Source organism: Solea senegalensis, linkage group LG6 (assembly GCF_019176455.1).
Source record: "Solea senegalensis isolate Sse05_10M linkage group LG6, IFAPA_SoseM_1, whole genome shotgun sequence".
NCBI classification, from domain to species: Eukaryota; Metazoa; Chordata; class Actinopteri; order Pleuronectiformes; family Soleidae; genus Solea; species Solea senegalensis.
This window is the reverse complement of record NC_058026.1, coordinates 10,132,927-10,151,806: the sequence shown is the minus strand read 5'-3', so window position 1 is coordinate 10,151,806 and position 18,880 is coordinate 10,132,927. Positions and strand designations below refer to the sequence as shown.

Here is an 18,880-nt window from a genome sequence, read left to right as displayed (position 1 = left end):
AACAAAACATGAGGTCTTTGTACTTTCTTGAGAATGTTGCTGCTTATAGGTAGCAGTGAATGTGCATAATCCATTAGGCAATGGTGTAAACATAAGGCCATTCAAAGTAGTTAAGGAGAATGACACTAAGATCAATATAATTTCCTCTTGACAGACCTGGAGGTGCATTTGACTGCATGGTGATGGCATACAAGCATGACTCTTATTTGCGTTATGTGATTCCATAGCTTCTATAGTAGTGCTGTCCGTGATGTAGGTCAACTTTGAATGCCGATAAACATGAGTCAAAGGACATGCCAGTACATTTTTTTTTATTATGCTTCTCCAGAGTATATATATTAGCACTTAAACCAGCAGCCTTTATGCCAAACATAAATGGTAAATGGACTGTATTTATACAGCACTTTTCTAGTCTTAACGGCCACTCAAAGTGCTTTACATTACATTTAACATTTGCCCATTCACACACACACACACACACACATTCATGCAGCACTTCTTTTATCCAGCGCTCACACATCCCATTGACTACCCATAGACATGGATTTTAAATGATATTTATTTCTGCTTGCGATGATATCCAGGTGATAGTGCAAGTGTTGTTTTGATGAAATGGTTTGTCCTGACTTTGTAGAGGTGACAGGGTTAAAGAAGACGAGTCTGTAAAAGAAGAAAGGGATTTAAACTCTCTTACACAAACACACGTGCAATCACATCCATGTATTCGGTATTTGTTATGATCCCCTGGGCAATCAGTTGGAACATAGACAGGGAAGAAAGAGACATATCAGAAGAGTAACACATATACAAGAAGTAGTATACTTTATTAGTCCCTAAATGTAGAAGATATTGATATATGTGAAATGATTTTTGAAATACACGATATCATTGAATGACTGCTTGAAATTCCTTGAATCTCGAGTATCCGTCTTACAACCAGGGCACCGACGGAAGCTCCAGAGCATCAGTCAAACCAGTCATGCCTGAGTCATGAGTGAATTAAAAACACAATTTGGTTGCTGTTGCCTGAAGTTGTGTTTAATGGAAAAGAACTGAGAAGACTGCAAGTCAGTGACACTAGCCCTCATTTGTCAAATGTGCGCACACCCAAAAGAAGTGGGTGTATGCACATTCCCACGCAGAGATCAGACACCGTCAATGCGGAGATTGACGTAGCATACAATCAAATCTCACACCAGCTCAGACCAGGTGTGCGCAAGTTTGAAATCACCGTGGACTCACAGTGCAGTGTGGGTAGTGGTTCACACAGAGGCTCTCAGGCTTACAGATGAACTTGAATGCATGCAAAATATTTTGTTAGTGTTAAAAATAATATTGATTATAAGATTCATAGCGATCTATAGCCATATATTCAGCGCGTTAGTTCAGTGCTGGTGAAGGGCAGAGGGCTGTGTCTGTGAGCAACAGAGAGAACCCTGATGTAAACACCCGATTGTGCACATTATATGAAGTGCAGTCAGACGAGCCTACAGCCCTGTCGCCTAAAGCCCTGTCCACTGCAGCGACATCAGAGAGCCACACGGAGGAGACAGCAGAAACAAACTGCACAACATTGATTACAATTTTTTATTTATTTCATGTTCCTATTTATGTCAGTAACAAACTGACCTGGTCAAGCAATAAGCCTTATATGACAACTTGTGCAATATCACGAATGGATACATTTAATTCAAAACTCAGCTTGTCAACACCATTGTTGTTGTTGTTGTAATTGTTGTTGTTGTTGTTGACCACAGCTGTGATTTCTCTCCACATTGTTACTTTCTGACTTCATTTGATCCCATTTTTCAGGCTGACAAACATCGTCACCCTGTTATTTAGAATTTCCGATGTTATGACGCTAATTTTCAGCTTCTGTTCCCCTTGGTTGCAATCGCGCGTCTTATTGTCGGAAACTCAAGGGGCAAAATCTCTAAACCATGAATATATGGGGCGCGGTATTCAAATTACGATCATTTTCAGCCGCCACATTTATCAAGGGCTGATCAGGCGTACGGCGGAATCAGCACGTTTCGTGAATCAAACGTGAGACTTTGTATGCGGTGATTTTTGCACCTGCACCGGTTTCTATGCAAGTTTGATAAATGAGGGCCATGTGCAATGTGTGTATTTGAGTGTAGCTTGGAAACTGACTCTGATCAATACTCTTTTTGCAGAAAGGCAGTTATTTGTCGACGGGCATAAAAACCCATGCACACATAATGCACACCCATGCACACATAATTATGCAATTAGACACAAAAGAGGTCAAATGTTGTTCCATTTGTAATGTGCATTACCTACGCACACATTGTGCAAATGCACAAACTTCTCCAGAGTTAACTTATTCCTCTTTCACCTCAAGTTTTTCTACCACAGAGTAATATTTCATGGGAAAGGCAACACTGCAACTTTATCTGCTCTGCTTTTCTCTCCGCCTGCGTCCTTTCCACTTATCTTGTCTCCTCTATTTAACTATGCGACAGGACAAAGAACTTGAGGGGAAATGTGTTTCTTTGAAGACAAATGTGACCATAATGTAGCCACAGATGTTCACCCATGCTGATTTGGTTTCACTGTATGTTTATATGCCCAAATGAAATCTGTGCAGCTTTGCAGGCCTGTTATTGTTGAACACATACAGCATAATTAATAACCTATGGCCTAAGTATAATGACTTTGATTGTGAGAGCATGACATATGCAGCCTGGTGTGCGTGCATTAGCACATATGCTTACATGTGTCATGATGGATCAGTTCAGCTGGTTCCCATAATGCTGTGACAGCACAGGATCGTTCAACGTCTCACTGCATCATTGCCATAACAACACAATTGATTTAGCAAGCAAACATAGCAGCAAGCATATCTTATTCCATATCCCCGCTGCATTAACACAGCCAGCTCATCTGGACAGGACTCAGCTGTCCACCTACATATGAAGGACAGGGGACACTCTTTTGAGGATGAGAATGAGTTCACATTCTGGCCAGTGAAGGAAGCCATCTATGTTAACCTGGAGAAACCATCACTCAACACAGGAGGTGGACGAAGACAAACACAGAACAACAGTGACGTTCAACCCACGCAAAAGAAGCCTCTGTCTCTCGGTTGACCCTAACGACCTGTTCACACCCTGTCTCGGGTGAAACCAACAACCTTGTCAGAACTGAAGGATGAGAGGCAAGTCCAGTCGCCTACAGTCAACTACTGAAGAAGAGTATGACCTGGATGATTGAGAACCTTCACCGACAACACATCTTAATGTTAGTGGAGTGGATTTAACAGTGACAGTATATTGCCATGAATAAATCTGTCACACAAGGTGAGGACTAGGGTTGGTCTGGTTGCTGCGACTGTCTTGTTTCATGTGTGACGAGAACTCACCACCAATCCCTATAGAAAAAGGGGTGTAACAAAATCAGTCATGGGTTATAAAGTAACATATACAAATGCTATAAGCACACTATCATAAAAATGAACTATGAGCCACTGGCCAAACGTGTTTTCCTTGCAAGCAACTCTCATGTGACTTGTGTTGCTCCTGAACAACAAGACTTATTGTTACTGTACGTCTGAAGTCTGAATATCGAGGTAGAAGCACTTAAGACATTGCAGAATCAGAGTATGGATGTAACTAAAATACTGTTTTATTTTACTATATTACCTCATAATGCTCGCTCACTGAGCTGTAACACAGAACTGTGTCCAGTATCATTCTTTTCATCTCTTTCGTGTCACTATTGAAACTGAAATATGTGTTTTGTTTTCAGTTGTCGAAGAGGCTTTGCAAAGTTAATAAATTGCAGTGTTGGGCTAAGGAGAGCCGTGGCTTTATGTTTTGTTTTGTTCTGTTTTGTTTTTCACATTTTCCCAGCGATTGCCAAAGTCATGCACCTAGGCATGAGTGTGTCAGGCAGGCTTAACTTTATATTTATAATTTCCAAAATGTTGGTTCATATAGTCTAGGCCTGAGGACTTTTGTCTAAATGTGCCTAAGTAAATCTAATGGCAGGTAGGTAGTTCTGAAATGATGCATGGGTTATAAAATGAAAAGAAAAACAAAACAATTAACCAGTAATTAATAGAATTCTCTGCTCTTTTATTAGGTACATTAAATAAAGAATGGTGCATCCATATCAAATAGTTCTATCATAAAAAAGTATCTTCCTTGAACTAAGGAAGAGCTTCACACACATAATAGACAAAAGAAAGTCAAAGAAAGTAGGCAGATGCTACGATACACACTTTTGTGGTTTTTGATACATATCTTTTGATTGTTTTGGGTTTCTTTTATCATGTCCTGACAGGTGTTGTTCAGCCATGGCAGAAACTTGCAGTAATATTCAAATGTCACAACAGGACAAACAGTAGCCTTAGACTGTGGGCTCAAATCCATTATATGAAAATGTAGTCGGGCGCTCTAATCTGAAACGTTATGAAAATGTGTTCAAATGCATTTTATCTCCAAGCCCTCAGGTGGAAGGTATGATTTGTAAAGCCTAACACCCTGGGGCTATAAAGTACATGGCCTGAATACTAGTCAAATATTGCGGTGAGAATTTCCACCCTCAGTGTTGGGCAACTGTGCAGAAATCATCTATTTAGCACAAGTAGCTGATTCACATGCCAACGTATTTTGAGTTTACTGCTCTGTACTTTTTTCATGATATTCCGAATTACACGTAGAAATACGTATTTGAAATGAATATCCCCATATCTACTATCACGCAGAAGTGACTTGTCTAACCTCTTCTTCTTAAGTAGGTCCCTTAAAAACCATACATTATTGTGGCAAAGCAGAACGCATGAGGGCTGACATGATGTGTGTATCGGGCTATTTATTTTATTTATTTATTTACTAGTGTTGTGTAGTTTACCCTCTCCTGCCTTCCATCTCCAACTTGCTGTCCTACATCTTTTTCTTTCTTTGTGTTTTAAGATGTATCACTTTGCATGTGTGATGCTGGGTGGTCCCAGCTTATCCTACTTCTCATTGTATTCAATGTGCCCATTTTCCATTTTGATTTTTTTTTTTTTACCATAAACCCCTCTGGCAGTCTAGGAATTTTTTGGTAAAGAATATTCCAGATTTAGTTGGACACAGTGGCTCAGGGGATAATGTGACCCCCCCCTTCAAAAAATGCAACCAGTCTACTTTGTAAACATAAGGAATAAGCATGAAGGCAGTCATTTATATTGTTTACCCACTGCATAATGTTGAAATTTTTTTTTTGCTTGTTCAGCCAATGCAGCTGGATTATAGTGGGACTTTACAGTGTAAACTAAATTACAAAGATATTACCCAGAGGGTGTAAAAAGACAGCACGTTATTTTTCATCCATGGCAGAAGAGCTGGATTAATGGTTTCAACTGTTTTAGATTAGTCTGGAGACTTACAAATAGTTCCTGTTACCAACCTACAGTATGTACTGTATGTAAATAAAAGCATTTATTGGCTGACATGTAAAGTCCTTGCATGAAGATACTGAAAATCTTAAACTTTGCTCAGATTTGCACATACTGCAGTATTAACTGACACAGTATTGCAATACATAGGAATGGAACAACATGAGAAAATATGACCAAACTTATTACAATGATTAGTTAATGACACTGTTACTACATTGACCTAAAATCTAACTGTTGTTTCTCAAATGTGAAGTACTCTTTGCTATGTTGTCATCCTAGTGTAACAATTGATATGTGTGCATCAGTATAATATTCCATACAGAGATTTATCAGTATATCCTGACCTTGAGTTTCTAAAGCTGGCCCTGAGGTACACAACACAACTTATACCTATTTGATTTTGGTCACGTATTACAATTATTTTGATATGTACCTCAAAATTATTTTTATTAAGGAAGTAATGTTTCAACTCCCACCAAAAGCATTGATAGATTAACATGACATAGACACGTGGCGAGGCATGAGGAGGCCAACACATAAAATTTTACTATCCACAAAATGTAGCACCACAGTAAACCCACACTAACACTGCAGTCCTGCAGGACCCCTGGTTCAAGGTCAATTTTAGCTCATACTTTTTATCTGGTAATCTGAATGCCAGATCAACAACTCTGAGCTCAGATATAGAGAGAGCTTTGAAAATGGTTTTACACTAGTTCTTGTAATGAAAATTGCCTTTCAGGCTTGATATTCACATACAGCTATCACAGCCTTAACAAAGCATTTCCCTGAACCTTAACCCTAAGAAGTTAATGCCTAATCCCTAACCCTAACCCAATTCTTAGCCAAATATTAAGTGGTTGAGTTCCGCACCTGTTTGAGTGAGGTTCTGTCTCATACGACCAGGTTTTGGTCTCCATGAAGACTACTAGTCCTGACAAGGTCAGTGTTTATGCCAAAAACGGTCCTTAAGTGGTTACAAGAATGCACACACACACACACACACACTGATCTGACATAGCTTGACTGGCTCAGGCTCATCTCAGCTGTCACTTTGAGATTTAATGGATTATACTGATCTTAAAAGTGTTGACACAAGGCTTGTGCAGGACATTGATAATATGCTAAATAGATCATAAAGCCCCTGAATGCACATAAGGACAGTTGAACATATTAAATTCAAGTGCCCTGAGACTAAGATCAGGACTCTGATTTATTTCCTGTTGTTATACGACCATGGGGACCATAAACAACAAATTAGCACTGCACACCAACAATCACATCACTAATTTAAGAACCCTTAATTAGCTGACTTAAAGTGGAAAGAGTAATGGGAGGATACAGCAGACTTTTCCTCACAGTTTGATTGGTATTCTATTACTCTGCTATCTACTTGTCCTGACTGATTAAAGAACTTTTGAGTTGAGACAACCCTTTTTATATAGCTCCCCACTCCTTAACTCTTTCCCCACTCACTGTTGTTGTTCAAAACACCTTCTGTTTAACCGACTCATTATGTCGACTTTCCGCATTTATATTTCGTTCAAGAGTATGCATGATTTTTTGTTCAGGAATGACATTTGTTTCAGAATGGGCTGTATCAAATGAGAGCTTTCGGATTGACATGTTCACATGACATATTTTTATTCTGATTACTTGTGTAAACATAGCTAGAACCCGACAGTTGTAGAGGACAGTTTACATTGACTGCAAAGCCAACAGCTGAAAACAACAGACTATTTGCTGTTGAGTCTGATTTGGGTTGCATGCAGGTTCCTAAGAGGTCCTGTAACACTATGATTATTGTATAATCTTCTTAAAATGACAATACCCATAATCTATGCTTGTAGTCACACCCACCTATAATTATAAATCCTACCATGGCTGATTACTGAAGTGCAATCACTGAGCATTGCAGAGACAAGTCAGAAAGAGGAGGCGAGCTGAAAGCTTTTTATTAGATTGGCAACTTAAAGTATTTCTTGTTAACCACATGACCATAGCCTTTTAGGCACAGAGATAGTATTCAAGTGAGATTGGCAATTACAGGGATGCAGTCAGGAGAGCTAGAAGCTGTTATTAGGCTCATGGCAAAGATGAATCAACCAAATGTATCTTGTATGAGGGTTGAGTATGCTGCTGTTGAGACTTTTACTGTATAAAGCTAGTGAGTCCAACCCTTGGAGACAGAGTGGAGATGTGAAAGCTTTTACTACTGTGATGACTGAACACAAATAAACAATCACATCATTTCTTTACCTTGAGTCCTGACCTGTTTCAGCTGACAGTCACAAAGACACGGAGGTCGGCGTCGAAGGACAAACGGACATCTTTGCTGATAGGATACGTCTGTACTTGTGTTTTCGCTGCTTTGATGAGCCACTGTTCCAAAGATGATGCCTATTACCTAACTAATTACATTGACTACCTCAGGCTGGATGGCCTGTGCCTGTAATTCCAATCAAGGCAAAATTCAATTATTAACCGGATTAATGGTGCTGTGGTGTGTACGTTGTGCTCACAAGAGAGTGCATGATGTTTATGTGTTGTTATTTGGGCCGGTGTGCATATTTCACATGATGAGAAGAGATTTATGAGCGTGAGAGTGGAAACAAATGCCCAGAGGGCCAACGCAGAGACTGGGTGAGGGAGATAAACAGAGAATTAATGTGAATGTAAATATCTCAAATGATGTATGGCAGATGGGAAGGAACTCTATGCATTAGTGATGCACAGGGTAAAGCTTAGAAAAAAATACATAAATATTATCCATACATTCATGTCCATTTGATAGGGAATTGAATCCTGGGACAGGTCAAAGGTGGGGGTGTCCCTGAGCAAGATACAGTACAGCAAATGCAATTACATTCAGAGGTCATATTCATGATCATTAGTGGTGTGTTTGTGTGTGTGCACATAAAAGTCATTCTGATTCTAACCAGTCATTTATAGATGGAATAAACAGGATTCTGTTCCACAGACTTTAGCTAGAACTGTTAAAACAGAACTGTTAAAACAGTTAAGAAAACAAGTGACTCCGGGAGAACTTCAACAGGAAAAAAAATACACAATACACATAACAAAAACACATTCATAGATTTCGATTGCCAATTCTAATGAAATAACTGTAATAGTTTAGACAAAAAGTTTTACAATAATGCATTAATGCATCTTACGTAGTGGAGTAATGTGTTACGTAATAAGGTCCCTTTATATTGCATTGTTTAACCAGCCTGCTTATACAGAATTATTGTGTGTGAGTGTGGCGGGTGCCTGGTCCGAGGTGGATTCATCTGTAATTGTCGTGACGCAGTGATTATGTAAATGTGCCACAGAAAAATCTATTGGCAGTCGCTATCAGAGTGCAGCTGTTATCATAATATTATAATAGATCAGTATTATATGTCAATTTCTATGTAACTAGCAATAAACCAGGCATCTGGTCTACACTCTGCCCACACACTCCTTGTAGAGTGTGTTGAAATCCAAATACCAATTGCACCTTAGACATATGTATATATATATATATATATATATATATATATATATATATATATATATATATATACATATATGTATTAATAAATATACAGTATATATTCATTCTGCATTGAGAAAGTCGTTCCACTGTAACTCTAAAAGCACATCACATAAAAATAGGTTTTAACGCAATACGGTAAATGCATGGTGGGAGCTTGGTCATTGTACTCATTGCACTCTTAACAGACTTAACAGAGTTATGAAACAATGAGACTGGAGTCTGGATGAACAGACCCTTTGCCTCAATTCTTTTATGATGATGAAGTCAGGACAATATGTTCCAGTGATCGCTCAGATGTTTTGAATTATGACGTATGACTGATGCATATTCAGCACTGACTTTGCCGCGTGTGCCGCCTCAGCACCACCAGGAGGTGAAGCAGCCTGAGACACAGAGACTCGCTCTCACTGAAAACATGGCCGCCAGCAAAGACACAAGAAAAAAACAGACTGGCCATAACACAAATGCTCACCCAAAATAATCAAGGGCAGCTTTTTCTCCCTGTTGGACAGCCTTTTTCAGCTGGAAACGGAATAGTCCCTGCTGCACTGCAATCTGTGTTGAAGAAAAGAAAATGTGTGTTATAGCTTGTGGGAACACAAGAGCTGGTGGTCGACTGCTGCTCTGTTTGGTTAGTTTGTGTCACTCACTGTAAGTAAAATTGGACAAAGGTGTTCAAACACCAGTCACAAGATTTGAACTTACTAGTGGCTGTAGTAGTGGATCAACAACTCATGCGTGTGGATTTTATCTACAGACTTTGCAGGATTGGATTTTATTACATGGGCCTTCGGTAACGTGGCCCTGTTGTCCTCTGTTGTGAGAGCAGGCCTTCCTGTGTCAGTGCTGAGAGGGTGGGCATGGCAAAGTCCCAACCTCATGCAACCGCACATGAAAAAAGTTGAAGCTATACTTTTAAGAGACAACAGGTTTTACATATATTAGAATACAATTAACATTTTTCTCATCATTGTTACCTTATGGTTTGGAGAAGCTTCATGAGTCAGATTGTTTATTTTCAATCAGCCGCTACATAAATAGACATTAGCAGCAGTTTAATGTGCAGCAATTATTTGCCCCCACCCTAATTTCCATGTATTTGCATATGGGTGCTTAATCAAATAAGACTTTCCATCTTTGGTCACTCTTCTAAATGTCAGAGTCCTGCTCGAAGTGAATAGGATCAGGCGTGTTCATGCACACTGCCCATTGAGCTGGAATGATTCAAAGCACATTACATCTGTCATGCTTTACAAAGCGCCCGTTGCCTTAAACAGAGTGGAAAGATAATATAGTGAAGCCTATCACACGCCCCGTTGAAAATAATTAATCCAGCATACAAGCATTACGAAAAACAGATGAGGGAGGCAATACTCAATAAACTCTGTGCGGCATTCACTTGTTGTTTGGCAAATTTGTTACCCGACTCTCTGGGTGGGTGAAGGATGTCTGTCCATTGAGGCAAAAATGCACATGAACTTGCACCTGAGCACGTATTCCGGTGTTATTGTTATCGTGTGGAGGATATTATGTAAATGTGGAGGCGTAAATGTTGAAACACGCAGGAACACACAACAAGCCCTGTGTGCATTGTGTTTGTGAATGTTTTTTCGATTTGTTCCTCCAACTTGTGCAGTGACCTGTGTTTGTGATCATTTTGCGCGCCAGTCTCTGGACAGGTGTGACAGATTTTGACTCACACAAGCAGACAACCAATATCCAGCCACAACAACTAGCCAAAAGAGTGAGAGAAGGAGACTGTGAGTGGAGGAGGATTTCAACTTTTTTAACAGATGAACAAATTATCCATTTTTACACAGTTCTCTTTCCTTGGAAAACAAATTGGAACGTTGCACGATGTAAATTTGTGTAAATCAGCAGAGAAATGGGGTCACCTGTAAGCATACAGTCATTTCACGCTGACAAAACAAATAAGCAATTTCAAAGAGAGAGTAAAAATTGAGAGGGACAAGTGAAGGGAACTGAAATGAAAAAAGAAAATGACGTGAGTGTAGAAGTTTAAAAATAGAAGAGGTGAGAACAGACAGAAAAAGTTAGTTAAGAATGTAAATGTGAGTGACTTTATATGCAGCAAAGTGAAAGATTAACGGGGATGTCGTGAAACTAAGGAAAAGACTGGTTGGACACAGGGTTTGTGTTCATGTTAAATGTGTGTGCATCAGTCAGACCGTGATCGTGTGAGCAGAGGTCAGGGTCAACTTCGCCTTAAACTTGTTTAGGTTGAGGATAATTGCCTTTTTGCAGACATGCTCACACAGACAATGGAAAACAAGCAAACACTCAGAGACAGGATGCTATTCTGAATAGATTATGCAAACTAGATGCAGAGTATATCAGGCTGGCAGAAGAGAGGGAGTCAAGTGTGAAGGTTGATACAGACTAAGGCATTATTGGTTATGCAGGTTAATGCAGTACTGATTGGTGCTCAGAGGGGTGACGGCAGGTGTTACAGGGAAGAGGATTTTAATTCAAATGGCATGTGTGAATATTTAAACTGAAAGGGTGCATCAATATACATGAATGTGTTTTTGAGAGCATGAGGTAAAAATCCGCTGCTGTCCTAAATTATTATAACTGTTTTATTTATTGATTAAATTCACATGGAGATTGCTTGTTAATAATCATTTGTGTAATTGTGTCAGAGTTGGCCAAAAAAAAAGCTGGTTTTCATTTGTAGGCAATGGACTGACTCTTTCCTCTCCCTCCCTTTAGGACAGTCCACTTATTCTTCAGTCAGACAGAAATGTGACAGTCAATGCTAGAAATGATCAAGGACAACTGACCGGTCAACTAACCGTGGGTAAGATGGACACACACACACACACACACACACACACAATACACTACAGACACAAACGTTAAAGTAATCCAAGTATTGTTATAAGATTAGTGCTGACTAATTTTATAACAAGTGCCACACAATTGTCAACATTAGTATTATGGTTGGACTTTTTCTGACTGCACTGATCACACCAGGAATCTCGTCCAAATAACACATAAAGGATAATGCTACAGTGACATAACATGTGTTTTCAAAGTCGTAGAGTTAAGTCATTATAAAGCAATTGCCATTATAAACCTACTACTGTGTTATTACAGAGACACAAATCATAATGGAGGTCGGTAAATATCTTATGACATAATAAAAACACGGGGCGGCTAAGCAGAGGGAATTCCAATCAGGTCCGACAAGCACTCAGAACAAGCCCCAAACCAAATACTTTGTTTTTAACTTTAAAGTGTGTTTGAAACATGTCATGTCATTGGTACTGGGGTTTTTGCTACAGCAAACAAAAATGCCAAAAGGTCTTATTTGATTGTCCAATAGAATAAATACTTTAGAGAACACGATTATGTGTCCCACACATGACAAGTGATTATTTTTGTTCTTTTGGCAGGTTTTCTATAATGATACAGACAGTCATAGTACTAAGATTTCCTGAGCTTAGTTCATTGAATTCCATTATTGCTATAATACTATGATCTTAGTGTGACTTAACAAAGCTTTGTCTTTTCACCCTGTCTTCCCCTTAGGAACTGTTCAGTACAAGGTCTTTAATAATGTATACATATGAAATATTAAATTCCAAGGCAGGAACAAATGTTGGCAGCCATCTTTTACTTATCCTCCTTTGTTGCCACTGTCCTTAGCAATTCACCAGTACATGAAGTACACATTGTACTTACATCCTTACAGGGTAAGTCTCAAAGACTTACCCGTAATGATTTACATACACCATTTAGTTACAATAATTTACACCAAAGTCTTCAAAGATATTCGCTATATGTATGAAATCTTTCCAATTATGAATTGTTATTATTAACAATTATTTGTTTTAGGTACCTTATTTTTAACATCAACCTGTTTTTGTTATATTTTAATTATAACATTTTTTTGTATTCATGAAAATAATTTATTAGGGCCACTTGACAAGGCCTTGTTAATGAATAAATCTGATTTAATGTAATTACTTTAATTATCTCTCTACGTTACCCCGGTCTACTTTCAGATCAATTACAGCTGGAAATGGGTATTTCTTTCATCTGCGATGACAATTACACCGGCGTACATATTAATCTATCACCATAATTGTCTCACTGAGTTATTGCTGTACTGTGTCACGACTCGGCTCAAGGCCCTGAGAAATAAAGGAGGGGAACTTAGCTTTCAGTGCAGTGGAAAAGAAGGTAATTTCATTTATATCAAACAGGAAAATAAAGCAGGAACACAGTTTGCCTGGAGTTTGCATGTTCTCCCTGTGTGTATGTGGGTTTTCTCCGGGTTCTCTGGTTTCCTCCCACAGTCAAAAAACATACAGCGGTTAATTAAACACTCAATAAATTGCCCTTAGGTGTGAATATGAGAGCGTTGGTTTGAAGGGTTGTTTGTTTCTATTGGCGTGTTTCCACCGCTCGCCTAGCCTCGGCACAGCACGGTTAAGTTGCGTTTCTACTACCTGGTACCAGGTTATTTTTTTAGTACCTGCTCTGGCGAGGTTCCAAACAAACTGAGGCGACCACTGATTGGTCAGCGTGCCCTCAGAGGAAGAGACGTCCAACACAAGAATCAAGCCCAACAATGCTGAACTGTAGTGACTGTGTCAGAGTCTCTGCTCCAGTCATGGAGGAAGAACTGAACAAATATGTTCAATTATCTAATTCTAATGATTCAGTTACACTGAAAACAACTGCTCTACAAGTCACTAGTCACTCGCTTGTGTGTGTGGCGTGTAAAACGAAGTCACAGCAGTTTCATGCAGCCGTGCAGTGATGTTGAGTAGATACACTTTTCCATAGGTGGAAAAGGGGCTTATGTGATAGCCCTGTGATGGACCTGTTCAGAGACCTGTGTCTGCTGGGATTGGCTCCAGTGACCAGCAACCCTCATGTGGAGGATGGATGGAGAACACTGGGCCCGGGTGTTTCTAATCAACTCCACCCTTCAGGTGGAAAACAAATTGTATGAAAGTACCAAATATGGTCCAAAGGACCGTCACAACTGTTGAATGCAAATGCCAACTGATGAGTGTGAAAGGTTTCCTGAACTATAGTGTTCAACATTTAAAGAAACCCCTTTGCACTTGTATGTGTTTAAGTAACTGTAATACATTTGGGTAGTTTTTACTGTATATTTCTGTCATTTGCCTTCATAATCCAGTTTCTTTTCATGGAATAACACATCACACGAAGAATGTGTCGTAGTCAGAGCAATGTAATACAGCAAACTGCATTTATGTCATACTTTTCAAGAGGAGGCCAAAGAGCCAAAGAGTCAACCACTTTCAAAACCCTTTTTTATCTCTTAATTTTCCTATCTGATTTTAATAAAAGTTATGTTTTTTTCCTTGACACATATAATACTGAAAAGACCTTTAATAGATGATTTTTAATTTAGCAGAGATTCATAATCTTCTCTACCATCATATTTGCTTTTCTCCCCATCTTCACACTATAACCAGGGTTTAACCATTTTTGTTCTAAATAACTTTCCTTAATGTGTTAGTACTTAATAATAGAACAAGTGGATAAGATTTTAGCAGATACGATCTTGTAAATGGCATAAATAATCGTAAAGCCTACTGCTTTCAGAGTGTTACTTTGTGTCAGTAAGACTTCTTTACTAAGTCCTTGCATCGTCTTTGTTGTCATTTTATAAGTCATACACATCAGATATCCTTCAAATCTTTATGACACTGGACCAGCAGTCCAATACTAGCATGGAAAAATGACTTAGTTTAGAATTTGGCAAGGCTGTCAACCTCAGTGAGATGCAATAATGAAAACAGATATTCAGTATGTCTGTAAAGAGGAGCAGGTAGAATGGATGTATGAATTCAGGCAGAAGCAAAGCAATATAACTGACTGCAACTGGACAAATGATCAGGAAATATTTACTGCCCATGTGCCCAAGCATGAATAGGAGATATTGTATGTGTGTATGTGCAATAAGGTTTCCATTGCAGGCAAAGCATATTTCTAGTATGCCTGTGGGTTACTTAGTCATTCTTTAAAAAAATAGTCTCAGAGAGAGAGCCATTGTCTTTACTCAGACTGTTTGACCACCCTGTTCTTGCTAGTTGCAGAGGGAAGCATGAGTGAGGATAATTACTTGGTACTGAAGACAAAATACTATATATTATGGGTAACATCAAATAAAACACCTTACTATTATGTTCAAGTATAAAGAAGGCCTGAAGGAGTTGCATTGTGTCTTTGTGGATCTAGAGAAAGCTTTGGATTGGGTACCAAGAGAGGAACTGTGTTAGGGAGTCAAGAGTGGCAGAGAAGTATCTGAGGGTGGTGCAGGAGTTGTATGAGGACAGTGGTCACCACTCCAGTGCAGCTGGAGTGATGGTTGGGTTCAAGGTGGCTTTGAAATCAGGGATCGGCTCTGAGCCCCTTCTTGTTTGCAATGGTGAGGGACAGGTTGACAGATGAGGTCAAGCAGGAGCCTCTGTGGAATATGTTGTTTGCAGATGATATTGTAATCTGTACTGAGAGTAGGGGACATGTGGACGAGAGCCTGGTGAGGTAGAGGTATGCACTAGAGAGAAGAGAGATGAAGGTTAGTTGGAGCGACACAGAGTACCAGACAGGACGGTGATGATGCCAGGAGCAGATGTAGAGAAAGTGGATGACTTTAAATACCTGGGGTAAACCATCCAAAGCAACAGTGCAAAAGAGAGTTGAAGTGCATGCAGAATGGAGTGGGTGGAGACAAGTGTCAAGGTGATGTGTGACAAAAGGAAAGCAGCAAAAATGAAAGGGAAGGTCGACAAGATGGTAGTGAGACCGTGACACTGTCAAGAAAGAGAGGCAAGGTTGAGGTGGTTTGGTCACGTGTAGAGGAGGGATAGTGGTTATATCGGACATAGGATGTTGGAGATGGAGCTGCCAGCCAGGAGGAAAAGAGGAAGACCACAGAGAAGGTCCATGGATGTTGTGAATGAGGACAGTTGGTGGTGATAGAAGAGGACACGATGAAGACAGATGATCCACAGTGGCAACCCCTAAGAGAGAAGCCGAAAGAAGAAGATCACAAATGGAAATGCAGAAATATGTTGAAGGCTCTTTTCTTCAGATGCTCCCTGGATTGGCCAAACAGCACGCTAAGCCAAAAATTGAGTGAATTGCAAGAGACCCCCAATAAAGGAGTAAGCCCAAGCAGCTGGGGTAGTGGTCACAAAGCTTTGCCAGCAGCAACACTGTGAAGCAGCATTGATGTAGCAACAAACAAGTGAGGCTGGAGTGTTATTTACCACCTTGATGTGAGAGCGACGGTGATTGGAGCATGGTTAATAGGTTGCAGCCACCTGATTACAGTTGGGGCATATGACTACCATGTATGAACTACATTAAATACTTAGTAATCCACTCAATAATCCGTCATTATAAGGTCATACCTGAGCTGCCAGCTGATGATGGCTGGCATGAAGATCTGCTGATGTCATACTGGCTAAGTTTGACTCCATGACCTGCTTAAACTAATGCTAATGCTGCTCAGGTTTAGTGGCCAGAGGCCAAAGTCACTGTATTCTCATCAAACACATTTTTGTCCTTGTGGTATATTAGGAACACCTTGAAAGGACTCCTTCAAATTTCATATTTTTCTAAGCCTAGAATTTGAAAATGCCATCATAGTCTTCACTACACAATCACAATTAAATAGTGCAACATAGAGAATTGCTTTGTATCATCAAGCGACCGTAAATAATTATGCTAAGCATTTTAATAAATGATAAACCACCGTACAGATAACATAGATAATTTCTTTCTAAGAACTGAAGAAATATTTTGTATGTGATTTGTTTTGTGGTTGGTGATGACATCAGAATTCAGGATGTTAGAAGAGAGATTCATTTCCGCATTGATTTCATGACAGGTGACGTAAATGCTATATTTAGAGAGGGCTGTTCTACTCTGCTCATTTGATGCGTATGCAGCTTATAGGCATTCTCCTGTAGGCCAGCCAGCCACCTCTAGTGTTTTTCTATGCACTTAAAGTTTTTTCAATCCCTGACACTTTGAAGGTTTGAAATCCCTGACAGCTTACCTCCTGCTGATACAACTCCCCAAAGTAGCTTTCCTCACGAAGAAAAAGCACTTTAATGCTTATGTGGATCCGAGTGAGTATCTGTCTGCCTGCCTGTCTTTGAGTCAGCAGAATCAGTTGGTGTTTAAACGAGATGGCCAGACCGCCCACTGCAGCCAGCTTAGTAAGGCTGATGCAGGGTGTCCTAACTTGTCCGGTTGGACAAAGACTTGGTTTGGACAGCCATGTACAGGCGACTGCACACTGGTGTAGAAATGACTTGATTTCCTTTCTGATGCTTCACAATATATCTAAAAAGAAAATCTCATTGCAATTTAATAAATGTAGATTATTCCTTATGCTAATTGTGTTTGGCCAAGAACATACCAAGGTAGATTTGTTTTCTTTCATTTTATATTTCCTTTACATTACATCCGTATCCACTGAAACCCAATTGCAATGAAGGCCACTGAAATTGGATTTAAATGATTTGTTTACATTAATAACACAGCACTGTGCAAATGACTCAGGGCACCTACAGCTTTGGTATTTTCATGTCTGGCACATTCTGTGATCACTGGCATTTGTGTTGGAATGATGTGACTGAAAGTTGGTCTTATATATTAGCAAGCTGTCAATGAGTTGAAGAAATCCAGTATGTCTGAATAAAGCTGGCTCCTGTTTCACAGCAGATCTTTTTCAATGTGAAATAGTAGAACAAACACAGGTTTTACCAATAACATTAACAGGGTTCCACTCCAGGTTTCAGAGAGCCATGGTAGGTCACACTAAATACCTGTTTGTTGTGTTTATTATGGCATTGCTTAAACAGCAATTCTAATGCTGGCCTAAAGCCCTATTTGGACGGAATTAGTTTTACCTGGGGAGGTGGGGTAAAGTAATTATTTAGTCCTGTCCGAAAGTGCCATGTCAGTAATCATTACTGGACGATGTCAGTAAAGATTACGGCGAAATTTACCTGGTGTTAAAAGGTCTGGAAAATTTTCCCCAGGTAATACTAAATCCATGCGCTAACCAGCAGTAAACATGTGTGTAAATATTCCATCATCTCAAGTAGTTTTCTGTGGATTTACAAGCATGGAGGCGCTATGTCGGTGTGTGTCTGCGCTAGTGTGATATGAAGAAGCAACGTAGTGTGCACATGGTGTCAGAAGGTGACGGTGGTGCCTTGTCTCGCGGTCTCCCGCCGCATGGCTCTGGTCGACCAGGCTGGAGCCTGCAATGGCTGAGGTGGACGTGGCCCAATAAAGGGCTCCTGGGACAAACGGGGCAATTTACCCTGATTTAACGCACCCAATTGTGGTAGTTTTACTGAGATTTCTTATCCCCTGCATATGGGGCATTAATATTACAGATGTCCTGTGGTAAAATGACATTACTCCACTTCCCCATGTAAAACTAATCACATTCGAATAGGTTGCTTAAAACTTTTGCACAGTACTGTCATTTTCTTTTTGAAGTGTCCGCATAGCCTCTGGGTGTGTACCCAAAGTAGCAAGGCATTAACACACGTACCCTTAATTATTAGTTTGTTTATCACAATGCATGTTTTTCCTAACATTGTGCAGCTCTGCTGTCACATGCTTATGTTACACGAAACCCCTTGCTTTCCGTCACGTCACACGCTGCAAAACAGTTACAACTTTGGGAAAAGATTCCCCACATACAGAGAAGTATGCCAACTAAGTAGTTCCATCAATAAGCACTTTGTTCCACACACAAGCAAACCAAAGACCTAAAAGGCTTGGTGATAAGGTGGAACGGGACAGAATGAATATCCCTGGGGGAACTTCTTACTGCATATTGGTCTCTGGAAATCCCTTCATCTACTCCTGCTGCCACCTCCTGTTACCTC

General features: G+C 39.8%; 1 protein-coding gene across 1 annotated transcript in view; it reads left to right on the top strand.

Annotated features, from left to right (window-relative positions):
• The window catches only part of LOC122770640 (zeta-sarcoglycan), a 129,311-nt gene that overhangs the window by 56,026 nt on the left and 54,405 nt on the right, over positions 1-18,880 (top strand). Inside the window, exon 3 of the mRNA XM_044027604.1 lies at positions 11,685-11,772. Within this exon, the coding sequence (XP_043883539.1) occupies positions 11,685-11,772 (88 nt within the window). The remainder of the gene's footprint in view (positions 1-11,684; positions 11,773-18,880) is intronic.